At 45.2% G+C, this 25521-nt stretch overlaps 1 protein-coding gene across 4 annotated transcripts in view; it reads left to right on the top strand.

The window, feature by feature from the left end:
• DIS3L2 (DIS3 like 3'-5' exoribonuclease 2) overlaps positions 1-25521 on the top strand; it is a 261768-nt gene that overhangs the window by 129307 nt on the left and 106940 nt on the right. For all 4 annotated transcript variants that reach the window (XM_016134710.2, XM_016134709.2, XM_036237966.1 and 1 more), the window contains exon 10: positions 21730-21809. In XM_016134710.2, coding sequence (XP_015990196.1) covers positions 21730-21809 — 80 coding nt within the window. The remainder of the gene's footprint in view (positions 1-21729; positions 21810-25521) is intronic.

The following is a 25521-nucleotide window of genomic DNA, read 5'->3' as shown; positions in this document are numbered from 1 at the left end:
ATCATGGTTTGTAATTTCATTTTGGAATCTTTGTTTGGTTTTTGTTAGAGGATAATACTAACCCATAGAATTAGTTTTAGAAAAGTTTGTGAAGAATTAGTGTTAATTCTTCTGAAATGCTGGTTAAAATTTACCAATGAAGTCATCGGGCCCTATGTGCTCTGTGGGAAGTTTTTTGATTATTAATTGAATCTCTTTATTTGTAATAGGTCTGTTGAAACTTCTCGTTTTTTAAATCAGTTTCAGTAGTTTGTATCTTTCTATAAATTGTCCTTTTTATCTTAGTTATCTAATTCATGGCTTCTCTTTCTGTGATTTTAGTTACCCATGATCAGTCATGATCTGAAAATATTAAGTGGAAAGTTCTAGAAATAAATAACCCATAAGTTTTAAGTTGCATGCCATTCTGAGTCGTGTGATGAACTATCTCACCATTCCACCCGGGATGTGAATCATCCCTTCTTCCAGCATATCCACACTGTATGCATTGCCACCTGCCCATTCATCACTTAGTAGCCGCCTCAGTTATCAGGTCGACTGCCATGGTATCACAGTGGTTGTGTTCAAGTCACCCTCATTTTATTTAATGGCCCCAGATCACAAAAGGAGTGATGCTGGCAATTCAGATATGCCGAAGAGGAGCCGTAAAGTGCTTCCTTTAACTGAAAATGAAAATTCTCAACTAATAAGGAAAGAAGAAAAATTTTATGCTGAGGTTGTTAAGCTCTACAGTAAGAGTAAATCTTCTATCCATGATATATATGGTAAAGAAGGAAAAAGAAATTTTTGCTAGCTAGCTGAGAGAGTGAAGGGAGGGAGGGAAAGAGATTGAGAGAGAGAAAGAGCTCATATTCACATGGCTTTTATTACAGTACCTTGTTACAGTTCTATTTTATTATTATTTATTGTCATTAATCTCTTACTGTGCCCAATTTATAAATTAAAATTTATCATAGGTATGTATACATAGGAAGAAACATTATATATATATATATATATATATATATATATATATATATATATATATATGATTTGGCACTATCCACAGTTTCATATATATATATAGGATTTGGCACTATCCACAGTTTCATATATATATATAGGATTTGGCACTATCCACAGTTTCAGGCATCCATTGGGGGTCTTGGAATGTATCCACCATGAATAAGGGGCTACTGCTGTAATTTGAATCTTCTTTCTTTTTTCTTAGTCTAGCTAAAGGTTGGTCAGCTTTGTTTGATATTTTCACATAACTGACTTGGGTTTATTTTCTCTCCTGTTTTTCTATTCTGTATTTCATTTATTTTTGCTTTAGTCTTTATTATTTCCTTCCTTCTGTTTGCAAGAGTTTAGTTTGCTTTGCTTTTGCTAGTTTCTTGAGTTAGAAGATTATGTTATTGAGTTCAGATCTTTCTACTTTTTTATGTAGGCATTTACTACTAAATTTACCTCCAAGCACTACAGAAGTTGCATCCCATAAGTTTTGGTAGGTCATGTTTTTGTTGTCATTCATCTAAAAAATTTTTTATAATTTCTTGTCATTTTTTCTTTGACTCACTGGTTATTTTTAGAAGTGTGTTATTTTATTTCCATATATTTGTGAATTTCCTAAGTTTCCTTTTATTATTAAATTCTAATTTTATTTCATTTTTGGAGAACATACTTTGTATGATTTCAGTATTTTGAAATTTATTGAAACTTGTTTTATAGCTTGAAGAATGTTCCATGTGCACTTGAAAAGAATATGTGCTCTGCTGTTGTTAGGCGATATGTTCTATAGATACCTCTTAGATCTAATTGGTTGATGATATTACTCGTCTTCTGTTTCCTTGTTGATCTAATTGTTTTCTCTGTTATCGAAAGTTGGGTATTGAAGTCTTCAACTATTATGTTTGAATTGTCTATTTCTCCTAACAGTTCGGCCAATTATTACTTCATTCGGTGGCTCTGTTTTTAGGTGCACATATGTTTATAATTGTTACCTCTTCTTGGTGGATCGAGTCTATTATCATTTTAAATTATTATTTTTTGTCTTTGGTAATACTTTTTATCTAGAAATCTATTTCGCTATTAATTTCACTATTACAGCTCCATTTATTATTGTTTGCATAATATATCTATGTCATAAATATATACCTATATCTGTTGCATATGAGATAATATAATGTGGAAACTCAAAATCAGATCACCTCCACCACCACCCCAGAGTTTGTTTTTGTCACTGTTTGTTTTCGTAGCTGTCTGTGGCTTTCCGAACTACTTCTGTAGAGTCTGTATCTTTGTCATGTGAAGCCACTGAAATTTCTGCTTGGCTATCTTAGTGGTCAGCTAATGAACAGACAGAGATTTTCTTGTATGCTGAGAACCAACAGTCTCTCAGGCTTTGCTGGGGACCTCTGTGCTTGTGATGGGGCATTCCTTCAGTGCCCAGACATGCACTTTACAACTCCGCCTTAGTGTTCACTTCCCGCCTCTGCAGAGCTTCAAGGTCAGCCAGAGCCGAGAGCTGAAGGGCGTATCTGGTCTTTCTTGGGCATGTGCACAGCCCTATGTGTACATGCAGCTTTCTCCATCCCCAGGAACATGCCATGTCTTTTCTGAGTTCTCTATGACATCTTAATCTCCAACTTTGACTTTTATTATTTTTTTTTTTTTGATTAGCTTCTTGTTTGCGCACCTCACCACCTCAGAAATCTGCAGAGTTAAATAACTGCTGCTGATTGTTTTTGACAAACATCCCAAGGGCTATAAGGCTGTGAGCAAGGTGTGAGTCAGGTTAAGTTAATGAGATTGGGGGGTTTCAGGGACCTGCCAGACTGGTCAAATAATGTCATTTCCTCTGGAGTGCTGGTTTTGGTGACTCCATTCTAAACCTGTGTTGTCTGCAAGGCTGCTGCTTTTCGCTGCAGTAGAACATTCATGGTTTTTAAGGCTACTACAGAGCTGGAGAGAGGGACCTAGGCATAAGGCAATAAAAACCTTACAAAACTCAGTATTGTTATTGCGAGTCAGCCATTTCTCTTGAATAAAAGTACATCGGATTGTTATAAACCTTTGGTTAATTTCCAGAGTTATGAAAAGGTTGTTTTGACAATTCTGCCAATGTTCTCAATGCTTATATGGAGTAGTGGCTTTTCAGAGGTCCATACTCCGCCAGGTTCACTGATGTAACTCTCGGGTCTCTTCACTTCTTAATGCTTGGGTTGGAGATAAAATAAGACAACTTCCAGCAGAAGGTTTTGGAAAGAAACAAGCCTCTTATTGAAAATAAAAAGAGGGAAAGGAAGATAGAATTTGAAAATAAAAACCATGAGAATTAACTAATTATATAGGCAAATTATTCTTAAGATTAGGAAATGTTAGGTAGCTTGACTCTCACTCAATCAGTGCAAGTGAAAAAAAAATGAACTTATCAACTTTACTGATACTAGGAAAATTGGTGAAGAAATTTTTTAGCTCCTTTTGCAGCATCCTGTTCTGCATTCAATTCTTTATCATTCCCCAAACCATTTTACTCTATCAGAATTCTACATCTCGCCCATGCTTTGCTCTGTACTTCATCCATTTTCCAGGGCCCATCGTAACTGCTGTTAATCCTTTTCCATCTCACTCTGGAAAAAGGAGTCATGCCCCACTCTCCTTTCCTTTGACCATTTTCATACCTGTATGACGACACTGTCCATACTGTGCTCTAATATGACATATCGTACCTGAATGTGACTCTGTCTTCCTGATGGATAGCAAAGTCCTCAAGAGCAAGGGCTAGGTGTTATTCATCTTTATATTTTTAGATGCTAACTCAGTGCTTGGAATATAATGAATTATGTAGAGTAGTTCCCCCTTATCTGTGGGGGATATGTTTCAAGACCCCTAGTGGATGCCTGAAACTGTGGATAGTACCGAACCTATATATACTATGTTTTTTCTATACATACACACATACCTATGATAAACTTTAACTTATAAATAAGGCACGATAAGACATTAACAATAATAACAATACTAGAACTATTATAGCAACATACTGTAATGTTATGTGAAGGTGGACACTCTCTGATAATCAGTCTGGTGCCCAAGACAGCTGCTAAGTGCCTAGCAGGCAGGCGGTGTATACGACGTGCATATGCGGGTTCGGACAAAGGGATGATTCGTGTCCAGGTGGGAAAAAGCAGGATGGCACGAGGTTTCATCATGCTACTCAAAACAGTGTGCAATTTAAACCTTATGAATTGTTTATTTCTGGAATTTTCCATTTAATATTTTTGGACTGCGAGTTGACCACAGCTAACTGGAAGCACAGAAAGTGAAACTGCGGATAAGAGGGGATACTGTAAGTAAATAAATGTGTGTAGGATAAAAGAAGGGACAGAAGTTAAAAGGCAAAGGGAGTTATGTTTAGGAGTTTGCAGAATGTGTATTTATTCAAAATAATGTACTTTTAAGCAAGTCCTGGGATTCAATTTTTTTTTACATTTCTAGGAAAATGAATATTGATGAGAAACAGTCCAGTGCTTTCAAAGTGGGTTTTTGTAGTGTGAAAATTAGGTAGGAAAACATCTTAAAGAATAACATGTTACAATTACTATCATAAAATGAAGTACACCTTCTGCTTCTGACAAAGAAAATACACATTCCTCCTGGGCTTTCCTTCTTAACACTGAAAACATGACCTGACACAACAGCCAAGCATAGGAAGATTCCGAAAGGCGAAAGAAGAAGACCGACTGCCTAGGGGTCTCGGGACTTGGGAACAAAACGCCGGCGATGCCCCGGGGGTCCGGATTGCCTCCCACGGACCCCAGACGAGGTGCCGCGGGAGTCGCCGACCCGAACGGCCAAAAGGCACAGGAAAAATGATCTTCTAAAAAGACCGGGAAAAGGGTGGTCTACCAACAGAAAACTTTTTGGCAATACCCCCCTTACTGCAGCCAGACACCAGTGGGAAAGACGTGTGCGCACACGCACGTGCACGTGTGCGCACACACGGTGGCTTCTGTGGGGCCGGCCAAGATGCTCACATCACACACACTCGCGTCCCCTTCCCCCACCTGTGGCTTCGGTGGAGCCGTGCAGTGACCTAACCGTCCTTCCCGTCTGTCACGTGCAGCTGACCCCCAGCCCTCCCTTTGGGAGGCGTCGCAGGTCTGAGCAGGGAGCCCGGCCGCCCTCGCCTGCACGCAGCAGCAGCGGCTTAAGGCCGCGCGGAGCCATCAGAGCACACCTAGCAGGAGGGCTCGGCGCCGAAAGGGAAGTTCCGAGTGACACCCAGCGCCGAGGGGGCGCGGAGAAGGCGGGCCGCTCACACACCGCTGCTGGGAACGCGAAACGGCACAGTCACTCTGGAGACGCTTCGGCAACTTCTTCAAAAAGCTAAACGCCACCACCACACAGCCTGGTAATCGCGTTCCTGGGCGTTCAGCCCAGAGAAATGAACACTTGTGGTTCACACAAAAACTAGTACACAAATTTCCACAGCAGCTTTATCTGTAATAGCCCCAACCTGGAAGCAACCCGGAGGGCCTTCCGCAGGCGAATGGTGAAACAGCGGTGGTCCGTCCACACCGCGACTGACGCTCAGCAAGGGTAGGGACGAACCCGGTACGCGCGACGACTGCGCGGATCTCCGGGATAGCACGCTGGGCGGAAAGGCCGGGCTGTGAGCTTGCGTCTGTGCGATTCTGCTCACGTGACATTTGAGAAATGAAGAGCAGGTTCATAGTTACCAGGGACTGGGGGAGATGGGGCAGGAAGGAGTTAGATAGGGTTATTGTTAAAAGACAACTCGAGGGATCCTTGAGACGATGGCTGTTTTCAGCATCTTGTTTAAGGGAGAGCCTCGTGGACCTACCCATGTGGGAAAATCGTGTGAAACTTAATGAGTCCAAATAAGAATGGGAAATCTAAACAAGATTAGGGCATCGTATAATGGCAATATCCTGGTTTTGGTACTGTACCATTTATAATTTTGTTAGATTATATCATTGGAAATTGGATAAAAGGTTGATAGCGTCTTTCCATCATTTCTTACCACTGCGTATCAATTGACAATTACCTCAAAATAAAACGTTGACAGATTTGTAAAGGGCACCAGGTGAACACAGATGAGAAAGTAGCAATCAATTAATGTTTCATGAGGAAGCTTTAAAGCTGGGTAATCTTTGAACTTGGTCTTGAAGGATGAATAGGGTTTTCATAGGCTTTTGCCTTATTATTATTTAAAAAAGAAGATAAAGCCACACTGTGGCCGATATCCTTCGAGGAGACCGCTCAGTAGGGGGACGTTCCTGTACGCCCTTGCGCTGTGTCGGTAGGTAGCCCTTGGCCAAGGCGGAGTTCAGGCAGACCCGAGATCGTGAGCTAGAGGGCAAGAGCAGGACACTGGGATGGCGCGAGGCGAGTGAAGCGTGGTCGTGAGTCAGTGCGAAGTACCCAGCGGGGTGTCCAGGAGGCAGAGAGAGAAGCGGGCCTGGGGCGTGGCGCGAAGCCAGGCCGCAGCCACCATTCAGGTGCGTGCAGGTCGTTGTCAGCCGCCAGAGTGAACAGGTGCGCCCCGCGGGCGTGCGGCCTGAAGTGGGGAGAGGGCCGTGGCGGACTGCGGAGAGTCCCAGCGTTTGAGGGTGGAAGCTTCTTAGGAAAAGTGGGGCTCGGGGCGCAGAAAGGAGGGTATTAGAAGAGTTACGGAAAAGGGAGAGTGGTGACAAGTTCCAGGCAGCGGCAAGCTTCCCTGAGCCCTGCTGCAGCGGGGCGAGCCAGGTCGGGCCGGGGTCAGCCGAGTATAAACACCCTTTTACGGAGATTTTTGGGGTGGAGGAAGTGAGCGGGCCTCCAGCAGCAGCATCCCGAGGGTGTTTTTGAGAAAGAGGACTTGAGCTCTCGTGGGGAGGGGGCGGCGGAGGACAGCGAGGGGTTGGACCCCTCTTTGGAAATTGCCTTCAGAGCCTGAGGCACATTTTCAACAATGGCACGTCTTCATTTTTTGAGAGTGGCTTTGATTTTTGGAAGCAGCCAAGTCAATTTAGAGCCAAGAGTGGTAAATCAGGTGGTGATCAAGCTGGATAATACAACTTCAAAAAAAAAAATAAAGTATAATTATAAAGTAGTAAAACTGATTTTCTTGTGAAGCTCATGAATTGGCTTAGAAAGTAGTTTTTAAAGAATTCCAGAAACCTTTTGAGCAATTGTGGCGTTACATGAATTAAGTGTATGGAGTTTCATGGTAACTTTCAGAGGACACTGATGTGCATAGAAGTCCTCTTAGGGGTGCGAAAAAATTGGTCTTGTTATTTTATATGTATTCTTAATGCGCAAATGTAAAGTTGCCCTATAATCTTTTTGCCTGAGAGGTGACTTAGTGGAATTAAACCAAAGTTTGTATATGGGAGAATCAAGAGTTTCAAATTGTGATTGTTTAAACAGTTCTTCTGTGGTCTTACAGATGTAATTAGAATTCCTAGGATAGGAGTGTTCCCACAAGCATAATAATACTTTAAATGTGTCTTCAATTATCCTTTTCTATAGTCATATTTAATCGTTTCTTTTTGAAATAGAGTTACTTTGAAAATATTAAATCACTAGCATAATCTCGACTGTCAAACCTGGGACAGCGCTGGGCACGTAGTAGGCACTCACCAAGCACCCCTCTCCTGTCTTCTCTGCCCTGGGGTTTGACGCACCCCCGAGGACACACCAAGAGAAAAGTCATTTCCCTGGTAACAGGTCACCTCCATCGATGGTCAGCCCAAATATCCAGGATAAAGAAATTTAGCCTTGTTAATATGATAAATATATACATACCAAAACGTGTCATTTATCAAATGCTGCTTTTATACCTCTTTATATGGATTATCTCATTTAATTACTTCATACTTATGTAATACCTTATTCAATCATTAAAACAGCCCCATGAAATAATTATTCCTGTTTCACAGATGAAGAAACTGTGGCTCAGGCGAGTATAGTCACTTGCCCCAGGTCTCATGGCCGAGAGGGGCCGAGCTGGGACTCGAATTCAGGTCCATGGTCACGAAGCTCTTGGCCACCATCCTCACGTGTCTTCACCTTCTTAAACCCACACCCTTGATAAATATTTTTAAAAAATCAATCTGAAACACCAAATCAACCAAAAACACCACACGTGTCCCCTCCCCCATATCCAGAAAAAAGAAGTGAGAGCGGCTTTCAAATCCCTACTGCCCGAAAAATGGTATAGCATTGTAATTAGTGCAGTTTGAATTACAAAAGCAATCTTTCTTTTAAGTCGATTTGCTTTTGAAATAGAACCTTGCTATTAGTGTTCGGCCATGCCCTCCCCCTGCCCCCTGCTCCCCATCCCTCGGACACCCCCTGCTCCCCAGGAGTGGGCGTGTGGAGGCCTCACGGCAACTTCCTGTCACGACTTGGGTAGGGGAAGCACAGGGAAAGCCGCGACAAGTTAGCCGTTCTAGGAAACTTTCCACAGCTGTTGCATTAATTAAGACTTTTTTGGTCCCAAATAACAGAAACCACTAGAGCTCTCTTAAGCAGAAGGGGAAGAATTTAAGGATCCTGTGGTGACTCCCAGAACCCAAGGGCAGGAAACCAAGGACTGAAGTGAGGCAGGAAACCCAAGAAGGCTTCGTTCTTCATTTCTTCCTCTTCCTGCTCTCTGCCCCTCTGATCCCTTCTTCCCTCAGACCAGCCTCTGGTGCTTCCGACTCCTCCATGGGCTGGTTGCTGCTGCCTCCCGGCTCCCCCAGCCCCCGAAGGGTCCCGAGTTCTCACCACCTTCCTCCTTATCCTCCTCACCCGTTCTTGGTCCCAATTCCAAATTCTAGGGCGGGGTTCGGTTTGTCCCGGTTTGGGAAAGTGAGCATCAGGATATCTGCATTCCCTGATTATTTTTCTATCCCAGAAGTTTGAAACTTTGAAATGACCCTGGTATCACAGGGCTGAAATATGAGAACATTTTATTTCATGTGGGCGTTAGAGACAAATTCGGCTTGAGTCATCCCTCCGTCTGCCACTTTCTAGGTACATATTCCTGGGCAAGTCACTGAACTCCTCTGAGCCTCACTTTCTTTACAGGTTGACAGGAGTACTCAGGTACTGGCTCCTCCTGAGGTTATGGCGGGGATAAAATGTAACACATATAATGCTTGGCCCAGGGTCTAGCATACGTGCTGCTTGATAAACTATTGCTCCTTCTTTCTTTCTGATAAGCATTAAGGCACATTGTTTCACCAAAAGTCCTGTGTAGAGTAAAATTCTCAGACTCTCCTCTGCCTCCAAATTCTGTTTTCCTTAGCACTCCCCTGTTTGTTTGTTTGTTTGTTTGTTTTGTTCTACCCATTCAGTATCAGTATATTCATAATCAAAAGGGCTTTGGTTCTACACCTAGAAAGTTGTCTTGGGCCATTTTCTCAGGCCCCAAGGTCCTAAGACAGCCAAGAAATAAACTCTGCTTCTCACAGGTACAGTGGTACTTCTGGTAACGGGACTGTGAGGCGAACACCATTCACGGCTCTGCCGCAGCCGCAGCCCGTCCCAGTGGTTGACGCTCAAGGAGCACATTAAAGATTCAATTCAGTAAATATTATCTCTACTGTTACGAGACCTGGAAATAGATATTGTTAGGATTGAAAAGTACACAATTGAGAGAAACAGTTCTTTCCTTCGAAGAGAATAAAGTCTAGGAGAAGAGATGATGAATCTACACAAGTCGCTAATTCAGGACATGTAGCAGAGCTGGTTTGCCGGGGACCCTTTTCAGTGACGGTAAGTCATCTTAAGTAAGAGTGGAAAAGCAGTGTGGAGCCAGCTCATGGAGGGTATCGAATGCCAAGCTGAAGACTGTAGTGTCATGAGAGCTGGAAGCTAGTGAAGGTTTTTGAGAAAGGAGCATAAGCTGATGCTGTGTTTCAGGAACTTCACCCTGGTGGCCAGACGCTAAAGGATCTGAAAGGCAGGAGAAGAGAGGACACTGGAGTCCATTTGGGGAGCACTGCTTCAGTAGGAAAAGGGGGTAGGATTGTGAATTCAGGACGCATCCGAGGCAGGCTTAGCACTGTGTAATAAGGACTGAGCGGAGGTGTAGGGAGTATGGGGGAGACTTGAACTCTGAAACTGTGGGGAGAGGTCCAGATGGTAGACGGGGTCACCTGCAGTCGCTGGGGGCCCTCCTCTCCCGAAGATGGGACGGAGGGGTGGGGGCAGAGAAGTGGTTCTGTGTTGCACTTCGTTCTGCAGCCAGGGGAGCACTTACAGTAACTCGGGGGGGGGGGGGGGGCTGCTGGCAGAGCTTGACTCACCCTGCCCACCGCAAGGGGAGACTTTGTGGAGTTCATTTTTTGGTTTTTGTTTGTGTTTATGTTCTTGAGAAAGGAAAACTAGATGAGAGTCAGTGCATTATTTGGAAATTCTCTGGAGTAAACAGTGATTATAAACATGTTTTTGTTTCAAAATCTAAGTATTTAATATTAAAATCAGCCAGCTTTAAAAACAAACCAACGAAAACTGTAGAATCAGCTCTGTGAACAGTGAAATGGGATTCTGGCCCAAAACGATTATTTAAAAGACATGCAAGACTAGACTTGGCTTTCCCCATTAATGAGAAGTAAAAAGTCACACTTTTTTATCTGATAAAAGTTACAAAGTTTTACTCAAAGTAATAGACTCTCTGAACATCCGAAATATAACAGAAATTTATTTTGACATTTTTGTTCAAGTTATTATTATTTTCAGCACTACATTTAATTAAAATGCTTGTACATATCTCTTAAGCTTCCCACTCACTCACTACTCTGGGGCTCCAGTGAACATTCTCAGTATGTTTCAGAACTGGGCAAGGTCTGTTACGCCCCATTCATGGTGCTCTAATCATCCTTTTAATAGGAAACAATCCTTTGGGAATACATTTTCCAGGCAGTTCCCCTGCCTCCCAGGGGGAATATTTTGAGGCCTCCTAGTGACCATGGGATTAAAAACCTTGACAGGGGAGCCCTAGAATTCTCCAAGAGCTGGGCTTTTGAAAGATTCATTGTTGTGGAATCTCCCTTTGAAAGAGACCACTTTATCTTGCTACTAAACATCTATAGGACAAACATAGCACTTTCTGAAAAGAAATTCTGGGTAATGCAGAAGAACAAATGTACGTAGGTAATCCAGTATGGGTAGTGTGTAATTTGAAGAATGATAGTTTTATGGTTGCCATAACAATCATACAGTTGTGCAAAAAACGTGTATAGCTTTTATAGAAGGGAGCTGGCACCATTGTAATGATCCTTCTCATATTGGAACAACTGTTTTCAGATCTGAAAAATAGGGGTGGCTTAACCCTTCCCCAGTAATCTCAGCATGATCCCTGAGAAGACTCTTTGGAGCTCCAGGGCTGTTGAAATGTATTCACCACTCACATTTGCATTTTAGCCTGATAAATGGATTGAGAATTAAGGATGATCATCCTTTCAACAGCAGGTTCTGAATTCCTAGCTTGGGAATTCAAAGGATGAGAAAAAAAAAAAATACTGTTCCTCAAATAGAAATCTAGGAGAGCTGTCTAGACATAGTTAATTCCTTGACTTTGTGACTATTCTTAATTCTGCCCACTAGTATTTAAATCCATTAAGTACTAGCCTTTACCCTGGCATCGTGTTTAAGACTCTTATAAAGTCATTTTAAAATTTGGTTATAATTTCTGTTTTATTTTTACACAACTGTATCTCTTCTGGAAATTGTAAAGCAAATTTAAAAATGTAGTATACCTAAGTAAAATGAATGTCTATGCATACTATTTTTTTGGCTACCTTTCCTATTTTTGTATATCCTTCCTCCAGAAAAGTACTTAGGACTTGACTTTCTCTGACAAACTAAGGAATACTCACTGAATAAACTCAGTATCATAATCCTGAATGCAGATTTTCAGATTCATGATTAAAAGTTGCCATACTTGGTACCTAAAAATGAAGTCAACTCAGTCAAGTATAGGGAAACTTTTTCTGGAAAGAAATTTGGGTTATCATTATTTCAACCAAAATATTTCTGGGGTGTTTAAATTTTACGATAAAATACAGAGTTAAGGGTAACTAGAAAAAAAAATGTCAACTTCCATCAAAATAAAACTTCTGGGTCTAATTAACTTCTTTTAATATCTTCTCTTTTGAATTCCTGTTTCATTTAATCAAAGCTCTGTATTTCTGTGACCTGATGCGCATTACTTAATCTCTCTGAGCCTTGGTTTCCCCATCCACAAAAAGAGAGTAAAAAAATCATACCATTGTTATAATTCTGTATTCTCGAGAGGTGATTTCTAGGAGATGGAGGGGAAAAGGGGGGAGGAGGTGTTTCTAATGAAAGTGAGGTTTCCCATGTAGCGAAGACCTCTACTATGTTCATATTCTGTGAAGATTTTGTACCCTGCATAGAACTTTTTATGCTAAACTCTTAACACTCTATATCTGGGGACCTAGATATTTGATTGTTTTGTGGGAGCATTTCCTGGAAGCCTAACGCTACTTCATTTTGTCCAATTTTAAAAAGTTCTGTCAAACTGTATTCTCATAGCTTGTTTTAAAATAACCTCAATCTGGCATTTTAAATCTGGATTATAAGAAAACCCTTCTACCAGAGGTAAAGGAAGGCAGGGAGATAGATGTTCAGAGCACGCTGTGGGTGGGAAGACCTTCTGCGCCCAGTGGGGCTCGCGGCTCTCCTCCTCCCCTAGGCACGCAGAGCCGCCTCTGAACGCCTGCAAGCATTTATGGATTTAAAACTTCTTGGACGGGAAGTAACGAGTCCGAGGCCAAGCCATCTCTGCTCTACGTGCAGACTTTCTTGGCTGAGTCGTACCCAGGGGCTCAGCACCTTCGGGTAAACTAACTCGGTGGATGGTGGGCCTTTCCACCCAGGCCTTCCTCCCCCGCATAGCTGTGGCTCACTCCCTCACCTCTGTCAAGTAAGTCATTTTCAAACGGCCTCGTCTCACTGAGGCCTGCCCGACTGTCCTGCTTATGGTCATAGTCAGTACTTCGAATCTCCTTGCCCTGTTCTAACACTCCTTTCTTCCCTTTTCCTCCGCTGTACTCCAGTACAATTCTGTCTACTTTCTGTCCCCTCTCCCGCTAGAATGTCAGTGGATAGGAGTCTTTGTTCTCAAATGTGCCCCAAACATCGAGAGCAGTAACACCCAGTAAACACCGAATGAAGGAATTCTCACCTTCTTTCTCTTGACCTCTGGTAACCTTCTTCACATTGATGCCCTGCTGGTATCTACAACTTCGATTTGATCTTGACACAAAATAAGTGAAAATTTATGAAAAGAGCTACGATTACACAGTTAGGGATCATTTAGAACAAGAGATGGGCCTGTTTCTTGGGAACAGTCACGTTTGAAGGGCTGCATGGTAAAAGTTGAAGCCAACTAATTCTTCATGGCTACAAAGGACCGAATTATGAAGTTTCTCTGAATCGGATTGCAGTTCAGATTATGGGAGTACTTTCTCATAGGTAGAGCTCTCTAAAATTGAATGGCCTGTCTGGTGAGGTGGTGAAGTCCACTGCCTCCTTGTCCCAAGTATTCGAGAGGTGAGCTGATCTACCTGACTGATTTTGGTTTAGAGGTATTTTGATGATAAGATTTGGACCAAGACGACTTCTAAGGAACTTGCCACTCTTATAATTCTCTGATTCTGATCCCTGAGCTGATATGGAGTAATTCCCAAGATTTATTGTTAAGTGAAAAAGAAAGTTGCAAAAGAAGTTTTAGAGTATTCAACTGTTTGTGTAGGAAAAGAGAGAAAATGAGAAAAAAATATATATCAAAAAGAAAAGCAAAAGAAAGAGTAAACCAGGACATGCTAATAGTCATCTCTAGGGGCTGATAGGTAGGAACAAGATAGAAGGATGCGAGGAGAATACGACTCCTGGGTACACTTGAACTTTGAACCATTTAAATGTTTTAAGTATTCAACAATAAAAATAAATCGAGTCTAAAAGGAGGTAAAAGAGTGACATAAAACAAAAACAGATGGTCCTAATGTTTGTCAAACATCACCACGTACAGAAAAAAAAAAGAATTAAGTAACTTTCGGGCACTGTGCGTTTGTTCACTCTGACTATATATACCCTTAGTGACTACATTCTAAGTATAAAACTCCAAAGAAATCTTAAATGTAATAGGTTCTTTATTGCTAATGGAACTGGGATTATAATTCCGAAACTCTTTTGAACGTTGAGGTTTGGGAGCTGAGGTTCTCACTGGGATGAAGATGTAAATATGGATGGACCGAGAGCCGGTGAGGAGGAGGAACTCTGTGCCGTTAGATTCCAATGGGAGGTGTCGGCATGATCGCAGGATTTTTAAACAGTACGTCAGGCTGAACCACATGAAACTGCCAGTCCTTATGCCACAAATAGTCAAATATTAGCAATTGCCTATGATTTAACCCAGTATTTTCTGATTCTGCTCACTAAAAGGTATTGTCATTCTGTAGAAGAATGCCCTCTTTCTTAGGAGATGCATGCTAAAGTAGGGGTCAGGTATGGAGGGGTCAAGTATCGTGATCTCTGCAGCATAATTTTAAATAGTTCAGATGTTTAAAAAAAAATAGCTATATGAAGGGAGGAATGGGGACGAGAAAGATAAAGCAAAAATAGCAAAGTGTTGACATTTGATGAATTTTGATGAGATTGTGAAAATGGATGTGCATTTTTTTTTCTACTCATTCAGCTTTCCTGAGTGTTTGATGTTTTTTAAAATGAAAATTGAGGAGAAGAAAGTTAATCGTAGCATATTCTCTGAGTTTGAACCGTGGCTTTCCTGGCACATGCCGTACATAGTCTTTGGCTCCTTGTCACGTGGCCTCTGCTCCAGAGCGTCATCTTTTGAAGTATCAAGAGAGGTTCAGTGAGTGAATGAATGTAAAAGGGGAGGTCGTTTCAGTCGGTTCTGACGCAGTCTTGTCTTATCACCGTCCTTTAGAAAGGAACCACGTGGTCTAGAATGTTGCCGAAGCTTGGGCAGACCTTCTGCCGACCCTAGATGAAAACCCCCCGGCCAGGTTGAAGGAACCTGCCCGGGGCATTGCCTCATTTCTTTCTGCTCATTCCACGTCCTCGTATGTGTCACTTCATCACCAGGGGGACGAGGAGGGACAGATGGACCAAGGTCTCTTTCTGCTTTAAATAGACCTAAGTCTTTTCCTGTTCTGAAAAATCTGTGGTTTGCGCCAGACTCGTTAGCATCAGTTGTGGCAGTAGAACTGAGTAGAAGAGTTTTACCATATCCACAGCTGCCCTCAGGAAAAACAAAAGGTCCAGCCCACTGCACCCAGGGGCAGACCGAGGTTCGAATGATGATCCCAGCTACCTTTGCCTGCAAGAGAAGAGGTTGGTCCGGCCCCGAGGAAGGTCAAGGTGAGGTGGAAGCAGATGGAGTCAACACCTGACTTGTCTGGCCCACCGCGGCCCATCTGGCCGAGCTCCTCCTGGGCCCCTTAGGGACATGTCACCGCGGATGGAGTGCTCCAGCTGCTCAGCTCTTGTTCCTGCTGCAGTTTACAGTACATAAAAATTTCTGGTTTCTTTATAAATGCTGGTATCATCTAATCTAAGAAAGTGTTTGAGTAAAAAAGAAATTTTATTCTTTATCCTCTTAAATTTTTTTCATTCCTTTTCCCCCATTCACCACTGACCCAGATCCTGTCACCAGGATTGCCGCCCAGCAAGGCGCGCGTCTTGGGCACGGGGGCCTCTGTCAGCTTCGCTAGTCTAGAAACGGTCCCTGAACCGCAGCGTGTAAAACACTGTTTTATGAGAAAAGGGGATGGGATGAAGATGGAAAAGGGCACCCTAGAAAACAACAACACTGTGGTGTGACCACAGGTTTGGGTGCCAAGAGGTCATGAGTTCTAATCCTAAATGTTTTTCCCAGGACACAGTTGCAAAATCGAATGGAAAAGTGCTAACGAGAGCTCTTTGGTCATTTTTTTCATTCGCTTATCCACCTACTGCTCCTTGCGTGCATGCCTTCAGTATGCTAGAAGAGATGCAGGACAGCCAGACCTCGAAGAGCTCCCAGCCTTGTCAGTGCGATAAGACATGTCTGTAAGTTGGGGACAGTGGCCAGCGCCATTGGAGAGAGACGGGTCATAGGTGTGGACATGGCAGGCAGGCAGGCAGGAGGGGCAGCTCCCACCGGGGGCCCACAAAGGTTTCCTGGGGAAAAGATGGCATTGTAGCCAGGCCTTCAAAAGCCAAGTGGCTCGTAGATGCTGGCAGTCGGTGGGGAAATGACCAGTGTCAGGAACAGCACGACCAGCGTCTCGGAGGCCGGAGGGCGCAGAGGAGAGTCTGCACAGAAGACACACGCATTCAAGCTGAATTTCCATTTTAGTAAGGAGTTGATGAAGGTTCTCGATCTAACACAGGCGTTTTTAAAGATGATTAATCTGGCAGCACCATGACCTTCGGGAGAGCAATTTTGGCGATGTGGTAGCGGCCATGGCCCAAATCCAGTGAGGTGACTAGTGACAAAGTGGTGAGTAGAAGCTGCTGCGGAGACTAGACAGCTGTTCCAGCTGCAAGGAGGTGGAGGTGCTGGTACCTTGAGGAGGAGGAAGATGCAGGGTCGGAGGGAGAGAGTGTGAGTGACAGTTATTTCCTGGGATTCTTGGCCCGTTCTTAAGGGATTATGGAAGGCTTTTAGTTATTCTTCCTGTGTTTTTTCCCAGACCAATGGCTTTGAGTAAAACTGTCTTAGAAGTTTCTGTCACTTTAAAAAGTTCTACTAAGCCCTCCAGTCACGTGCCTTCAGAAATTTGGGTTACATAACGTCGCTCTGAACTGGAGTTCTGCAGCCTCACGAACTGGAGGCTCGTTCCTTCCCTCCCCCACCTGGCACTTTGTGTTCTGTGGGTCAGGGTTAGCTTCCTTCTAACCATTGTTGCGGAACTCTAAATATTTGGTCTCACAGGTTCTGAAAGCTGGCTAACCGGGCTGCTCCCTGCAGGTTGTGAGACCAAAGCCTTCCAGAAAAGGAGCCAGTAAACTCCCAGGCACGTTAACAGCGTGGAACAGCTGCACGGCACTCCGCCCGGGGAGGGGGCCCGGGCTCCCCAGTGCCAAGGCCAGCGGCGCCCCGCCGCAGTTGCCCACGCCCGGGAGCCCTCACGCACCACGGCGTGGCCGACCCGTAGTCCTGGCGATGACAGCAGGTCAAATCGCTGGCTCTCAGCACTGAGGCCTGGGGTCGGTCAGGGTCACTCACTGTCCCCTTGCTTCTCCCAGCTGTCCGTGCTGAGAGAGCAGGTTGGAGCCACAGCCACCGTGCGAGTACTCGTTGGGGGCCCTGTGAGTTTTACTCTGTGTAGAGGTTGGTTCTCTTAGTGGCCCACACTCAAGGCCTCTTTTCCATCCCACACCCCCTCAACGTGCCTGTTTGTTTACACCCTGCTTTAGAAAAAATGATTTAAGGCCACTTGCAGATATACATGTAATGCAGTGACTTTTTTACCCATGAGGATATGAAGTTAACTAAATCTATGCATAGAAAACCTAGGCACAGCCAGGATAAAGGTTCATTGACCAAGTTCAAACTACAAATAAGATCCTCCAGAGTCAAGTCACAGATGTCTTTTCTGAGGTCCCTAGCAGCCAAGGCAAGAAGGTAAATCTAAAAGGAAAAAGTTCACGTGTCTGTAAGATATAAATAAACCATCAGCTCAAGGGAAGAGTGAGTCCCCGTGCTTCCTAAACTTTCCCCATAAAAGGGGCAGCAAGGGTGACATGGCCAGGGCCCTCATCAGCATCCCCGCCGCGCATAGCACAGCCACTTGGTTGACTTCCTGCCGTGTTCCTTGGGGTGGGCTTGGTGGCAAGGCCCCACGTGGGACAAGGACCCCACTGGAGGCCTGTGCAGGGTGTTTCTGTGCCGTTCGTCTCATCTGGGAGGGCACTCTCCCGAGGAGCCTTGCATCTGGGAGGCGCTCGGCCACTCGCACACGCACGCACACACACACGCACATGCGCACACATACACTGTACCATGAGCAGATGAGTCTGGCGAGAGCTGTGTGATACCAGCATGTTGAAGGCCCTGAGAGTCCCGCAGTTAAGCATTCGGCTCAGCATTTCTCAAACTGATTCTATCACAAGGGCCTTTTTAAAAAATTAAAACACTTGGCACATTGGGAAACGATCTGAAACAGGGATCAGCGCACTTTCTGCTACGGGCCAATGGGTAGTTGAAGTATACAGTCCGTCATAGCTACTCAACTCTGCCATTATATCGAAAAAGTACAGCTGTGTTTCGATAAAGCTTCATTTATGGATACTTAAATTTGAATTTCATATAATTTTCACGTGTTATGAAATAATTTTTTTCCCATTTTTTTCAACCATATAAAAATGCAAAAACCGTTCTTAGCTTGCTGGCCATTCAAAACAGGTGGCAGGCCGATTTGGCCTGTGAGCTGTAGTTTGCCAGCCCCTGGTCAAGAATAATGTTTGGATGGTGTGTCTTTCCAGCAAGCTTTCCTGAGTGCTGTTCCTCGGAGTTGTTTTAATTTAGACTTTTATGTTTCTGGTTTAAGAGCAGAGTTTTTGAAGGTAAAAAAGAATTGGTTTGAGTGCTTACGGGTTAGCCTAGGATTTTTCTCAGAAACAGTCTGTGGATCCTTTCAAAGAAGACATTGACAAACTAATAATTGAAACCTAGTTTTACTCTGTTACATATGGCTGAATCAGTTCAAGACTGGAAATGTTTTATTGGCCATTGTCATTCACACATAGAAATAAAAGTCTCAAATCACCCAAAGACATTAATTTTAAGAAGTATAGCTTCTTAATCAACTCTCCCAAGTAAATTGGTCACCTCTGGCCCCCACCAAGCTAAGAGTGGGGTTTTTTTTGTTTTTGTTTGTTTGTTTGTTTTTTATTTTGACTACAGGGATGCTCTCTCAGCTTTTCATGACATCATTACAATGAAAAAATATTCCCACCACCAAGTCTGACATTCAGTTATAGTTCAACAAGTATTTATTGAGTACTTAGCATGTATAAAGCATTTTGGTAGCTTTTACAGGGGGTACAAAAAGAAGCAAGAAGCAGACAGTTCCTTCCTTCCCTTGTGAATCAAGTTCAAGATCCTCAACAACTGAAAGCCCATTACTGTGAAGTCAGGACTAATTTCACCTCCCTGTCTTTTCCTGTCAGTGAGCATGTGTCACTCAGCAAACCCTATGAGTTGCTCCCTGTGTTCATAGCCCCGGAACACAAACTCGGGGGGCTCGTTTTCCAGGGGACATCGGTGTTTCTCTTTTCCTCTGACATTCTTGCATAATTACCCGTCGAGTTAGTGGACAGAAGTTATTTCTATCCAGAGACCTCAGCATTAATGTTCCCCACACTGTGTGCCTCTTTGTGAACTATTTCGTGGGAAGAACGATCTCCTGATGAATCTCTTTTTCTGGGACGACACTCCAGATGCCCTTGTGAGCGGTACCCACCTTTCCCCGCCCTCTTCTCTTAGTGTACCAGTGAGTTCATCGTTTACCAGGTTGCTAACTTTAAAAGTTTTGACTATATCAAGCAATACAGGTCTGCCAGATCGTTAAACATCCTCAGAAGCAACGTCATGTATCTGACAATTATTTTTGGGGGACATTCTCGACAGTGGGAATTCTTTCATATATATATATATATATATATATATATATATATATATATACACACACACACACACACACACACACACACCAGTATAAAGGAAAAAAGTTAGTCCATAATTCTAGCACCTATTGGTCAGCTCTATTAATAAATACATATTTTTTCTTTCCTTAATTTGGAAATCACGTTTAAATTTTTTTAATTTTTAAATTAATGAACAGTGAAATTGACCTTTGTCTGTTGTACAGGTCTATAAATTTTAAGACATGTATAGGTTCATGTAACTACCACCATAATCAAGGCATGGAAAAGCTCTGCTCCCCCAGAATGAGCACCCCTTTATAATCACACCTTCCCTCCAACCCAGCCCGTGGGAACCACCGATTGGCCCTTACAAACACACAAAAACTCGGCGAGTCTCAAGGGTGTTTATGTTGGTGGTATAATACTGCACTGGTGGTATCTCACAAGCTTACATAATGTGTGATTCCATTTATAGGACATTCTCAAAAATATAAAATCAGACATATTCGTTCTTTTTGTTTCTAAGTGGTAGTTCATTGTGTAGCTGTACCATAGTTTAGTTATCCATTTACCATTTAAGAGTCGTCGTCTTTTTTTTTTTTTTTTAACATTTTGACATTTCTGAAATCCTGAAGTACATTAAAATCGAAATATACATTTAAGGTGGTAGGATTGTTTGTTTCTCCAAAAAGCGATTATTGAAATGATGGTGCATCTTAGACTCAATGCTGTCTTGGAATTGGGGCATCGCGGTGGCGAGAGGGTCAGTGGGAGGGGTCGGAAAGGGCCGGAGGTCGTCAGGAGTGAGGAAGGCGGACGGCCAGGGGCGGGTCCTTTGAGCTGTGCCGGCCACGCCCGTGCGGCCTAGCAGCCTCCGAGGGCTTGGGGGATGTTTCGGGCAGAAGAGCAAGACGAGGAAAGGTATCTTTTGTAAAGGTGTCTTTACAAAGAACGAAGCCAGTCTCGCCCTGGTGAGTACCAGGAAGGCCACCACCGTCAGTGCTGATGAGTCGCAAGGAGACTAGCCAATGGCAGTAGTGGCGCTGCTACCACTAGAGCAAATAGAGGCAGAACGGGGAGGAGTCCAGTAGCAGCAGGGAGCCCTGATGAGGGAGCCCACGTGTGCAAGGAGGGAGGGGGTCGCTGCTGAGCACCCCAATCTCTAGCCCAGTGCCTGGGGAGCAAAGGGCAGCCAGTGTGGAGAGCTGAGGCCAAACTCTGCCCAGATCTTCAGGTATTTACATGGTGGGAATGGCCGGGTTGGGTGGCCAGGTTATTTGAGAAATTCTGAAGTAAAAGAATGAGAAGGTCCCGGGGCTTCGCGGAGTAGGAGCGAGGTACGCGCATGGGGTAGCGGGTGACGATAAACGGACCCAGGGTGTACCCGGTGGTGAGAGCTGGGACGGGGTACGCGTTATTCCATTCCACAATCAGCTCCAGGTGGAATCGTGTTACGCCTAAGGTATGGCCTGGAGGATTTTGTCAAACTTGAGTCTCCTCCCCCTAACTTGACATATCAAGTTAGGTGATTTATTTTTTGGCACTCCCCTGTTTCACATGATAGGAGAAGGAGCAGTAAGTTGTCCTCACATAGGGCCTTAAGGGACAGGGTCCCATCAGCCACTGAGGAACAGGGAAGCAAGATAAGAAGCGACCCCTGGGGAGCGACTCAGCGAGGTGCTCGTGCCCTCGTCGAGACCGCTTCTCAAGAAGCCTCGTTCGTGGTCACTGTCGCTTCCAGCTGCTCACACCTGTTCCTGTGAGGGGTCAAGGACAAGTTGGTGCCAGTCCACAGGAGGAAGAGAGAGATGCTCAGCGACTGCGTGGAGCCTTGTCTCCCCGTCTCTCCGCAGTCTCACAGCTAGCGAGGACCCCTTCTCAGAGTGACTTGCGGGAGCCGCTCTCCACTTCGCCGCCTGTCACTGGCACATTTTCAGAGTAACTCTTCCTTAGTGTGCGTGCTGCCGAAGCGAGCCCTCGGAGTGACCTTCCTTTAAAGCTGTCCTGCAGCGGGTAAAGTTCCTATTATTTGCAACATCGCTAATTATATCTTCGATCTCTTTATAGAAAAGACTGTGTCTTCACCATTGACCCATCGACTGCCCGAGACCTCGATGACGCCCTCTCCTGCAAGCCACTCGCTGACGGTAGGATGGAACCTTCTAGTCCATTTGGGGTAGCAGGTGGCGTGCAGACCTTTGCGGTCGGCCTGGCTGCCTCTTCCCCCGAGGCAGTGTGATGTGCAAGCTGGGGTGTGCTCTGTCCCTAAATTTGCCCCAGGCCACGGGGCTACACAAGTATGTGACCTAAGGATTGTGTTCCCGTGGTGACTTTGGTGAGGGTGAGAATAGGAAACGTCCTCTCACCAGGACCCTCTTCAGGCCCCAGAGGAGGCAGCAGCGAGGGAGAGGGGCTCATTCCAGGCCTCGGCGCCTCCGGAAGCTGTAGTTTAGCTGCGATGGTTGGAGGAGGGAGGCCCGGCGGGGGAAGGCATGGCGCGCTTGGCCTGCACTGAACCACACATTGGGGTGATGCAGAGGGGGTCGCGGGAAGAGCCCCGCCCTGAGGAATGCCCTCCAGGGCTGAGCTGGAGAAGTGTGCTGCTCCCGGTAGGTCTTCATCTATCCGGCAGGTAGGGAAAGGCAGCTGTTAGTGCGCTTTAAACATTCTTTTGGGCTGGAGCTAAGCAAGAAAAAGTGGGATTTGGAAACTACAGTAGGGGGAGGGGAAAATGTGGGGTCGCGAGAAGAGCAAACTCTACCAATCCCTATTTTAATGTCCCCCCAGACATGCTGCTTCTAGTCTCAGCTGTATCTTGCCCCTCGCTAGGTCGGTGCCGGGGTGCCTGCTTTGGCTTCAGTCACTCGCCGATGTGGCTTTGACACTAACGTGGCCTCGGACGCCTTGCCCGTGATGGGTATCCACCCTGCAGTGTCAATCTTCTGGCCCAGTGGGCTAGTCTTTTAAAACACCGAGGAGGTGTTCCCCTGCCCCATTGGCACAAAACTCCGTGGGCTCGGTGTGTGTAGTCTCTTCTCGGCTGTCACAGGCAGTGAAGCTTGGTAGAGAGAAGCCAGAGAGACAGAAAGCGTCGTTGCCTAAAAATGTTTTACCTGCCTTTAGTGGGGGGTCCTCCTTGAAACTAGGGGCCACATGGCTCAGTATTTTCAGCTAAAGAAAATCGAAAGGCAGATAAAGCATAAAGAGAGAAAAGTTCCCATGGAAATTTGAGAGGAATTAATATATTTTTTAAATCCAAAATTTGAGCTGCCTACTTAAAAAAGCAAATACTGAATTGGTTTCTCACATCCTGAGCCATCTCGGCCTTGTGCAGAGGCCTGGGCATAGAGAGCTGTGGGTGTGAGCCCCAGGCCCCTGAGCCCAGTGTGAAAAGTGCCCCCAGGCAGAAAGCCAGGCAACTGCGGACGGCGGTCCTGCACTGCCCTCTCTCCGAGTTCACAGCCCTACTCCATGTGTAGTCTCATGCTTGAAAACAGCTGCTTTATTGCTTTTGTCCACTTTTCTAGTTGTTAATGGCAGAAGGATGGGTCTAAGACCTGCTGCCCCATCTCGGCTGGCCCAGATGCGATTCTCCTGGCAGGGACAGCGGGGAGCAGGCACGTGCCCTGGCTGGCTCACGCACGCGGGTCGGCGTGCCAGAGCAGCAGCAGAGGTGTCACGGGGGGCAGAGGTAACAGGCAGGCAAAGTGGATGGGGGCGCACTGTACACGTCCGTAAATTTCCAACCACAGAATCTGCTTTGTCGAGCAGTCGGGATAGCAGTGACAACGAGGACACCATTGTGGTGGTACAAGATGAAGGAAAAGGAGAGGAAGTAGAGGCAGAGAAACGAGTCAGAGAAACGTCCCGATCGCTTGGGGGCGTAGGTCAGGAACTGGCCTGGAGGCGGTGGCGACGTTGATGAGGGCGGGCAGGGTGGAGGTGAGCGAGGGGCGGCGACAGGAGAACCAATGGGAATGAATGCCGGAGTTGAGGGAGGGTCCAAGGTGGGGCAAGAGTCTCAGCCCGGATGACAAGGAGACGGCTGGGACCCGCGAGCTGGAAACCGGGAGGCGGGAGGACAGGCTGGTTCGGGGAGAGTGCGTCCGCGTGGAACGGTCCGTCTGACGACACGTGTTCGTAGAAGCGGCTGCAAATCCTTTCCAGAGGCGGTGAGGACCGAATAAGCTACATACATGTGGTCCACATACCTACGTGCAGAGGGCCCTCAAGAAAAGCAGACAATGCACCAAGATGCAAACAGGGATTTTGTTGGGATGATGGGCTCAGAAGTGATTTTTCTCTTTCCTCTAGTTTCCACATTTTTATAATGTAGTAATAATAGTTTTATAATGAAAAAAAATTTTGTAATAAAAAAATATTATGAGGTGCCAGAAATCGCAGGGCTGCCGAGTAGCGCACTGCACCAGGTGACCAGCTACCTTCCATCTGTTTAGTTATCCTTGCATTCCAGAGGGGTCATTAACATCTGGTCCTTTGGCAGAGCTGCAGAAAAAGGACATGGAAAAGGAGTCAAGGAAGAATCTGAAGAGGCCCGCGTTGGTCAGTCAAGCGTTTTTATGGTGGCACTTCTACAGTTGGCCTTTGTGACAGCAGTTTTTGCCAAGGCCATTTATCCAGGGAGATGAAAAGTGGAAGTCGGTTCCAGTTTGGATGGGGCGAGGTTGGCTGAGTTCAGGTTCCGTTAGTTACCAGTTCATGTCAATTCTTGCTTAGGGGAAAAAATGTTTTAATGTTTCAAAGAGCAAATAATGGTTTCTGGCCATATTTACATCAGCTATAACCATTTTTATTTAAAGAAAATAGGAAAGTCATACTTTTCTTTGGTCCTATTGAAATCATCCGAATGACTCTTCTGTGAAAAGAAAACACTCAGGCAGATGAAACTTACTTAGTCCTCGCTCTCCCCCTCTGAGGAGTTCAGACGTGACTCCAGGCTGTGATGCCACTGTCTCCCGTAGGTACGAGCCCAAGACGCTACCGTCCGCAGATAAATTCTGCAGAAACCCAGTGACACCTGTTCTCCAGTAGGTCACGGTTAGGTTGGGGGGTGAGGGGTGGGGTGCCTCCAGCTTTGAGGAACCTCAGCTTTGGAAGGGATCCCACCAGCTGCTAGCCTGGTAACGCTCCACCTTTTATAGCCTATAGACAACTTGGTGGAATGTTCCACGAGCATTGCCCGCCGCCTCGTACATGGAGTCTTTCACTTTTGCCCAAGAAAATACTTAATGCAAGTGAATAAGAGTGGTGTTATAATTATAGCCCAGAATCAGAAGACATTATTCACACACCGCAGGGTTTTATTGCTATAACAGGTCACTTGCAAAACACCTCACGGCCGACCTCACCACTCAAGTGCAGGAATGCCACAGTTGTCACATCGCCCTCTGTTTTTCACATTACCTCTACCGTATCCACTTATTGGATATCCAGACCACATTGTAACTCTCTACCTGGCAGGCAGCCCATTCAGCCTGAAGATGGCAGGACACTGAGGAAACCCTTCCCTGTACTGATCCGGAACGCTGCCGTCCGCCTGTAATTTTCCACCCATTGGTCCCGTTTATGTCACTTGGGGCCCTTCACAACAAGTCTTGTCTTTAATGTGACAACAGCTGTCATGTATCTCTGAGTCACACTTCTCAGCTAAGCATCCTATATATCCTTCCATGTCCTTTGGAAGTTGGAGCCCACTTCCCATGTCATGGAGTTACGTCCGCCTTGATGGCAGGGTCTGGGGTGCACGGCTGCCTGTATGCAGACTTCTCCCCGCGGGCAGGGCATGGCGGCTCTCCCCGCCAGTTCCCCTTTGCTGGACAGAACTGAGTCCCGAGCAAT

The sequence above is a fragment of the Rousettus aegyptiacus genome, unplaced genomic scaffold (genome assembly GCF_014176215.1).
Source record: "Rousettus aegyptiacus isolate mRouAeg1 unplaced genomic scaffold, mRouAeg1.p scaffold_m13_p_2, whole genome shotgun sequence".
In the NCBI taxonomy this organism is placed as follows: Eukaryota; Metazoa; Chordata; class Mammalia; order Chiroptera; family Pteropodidae; genus Rousettus; species Rousettus aegyptiacus.
Note: the sequence above shows the minus strand (reverse complement) of the source record. Positions and strands in the feature narration are given on the sequence as shown.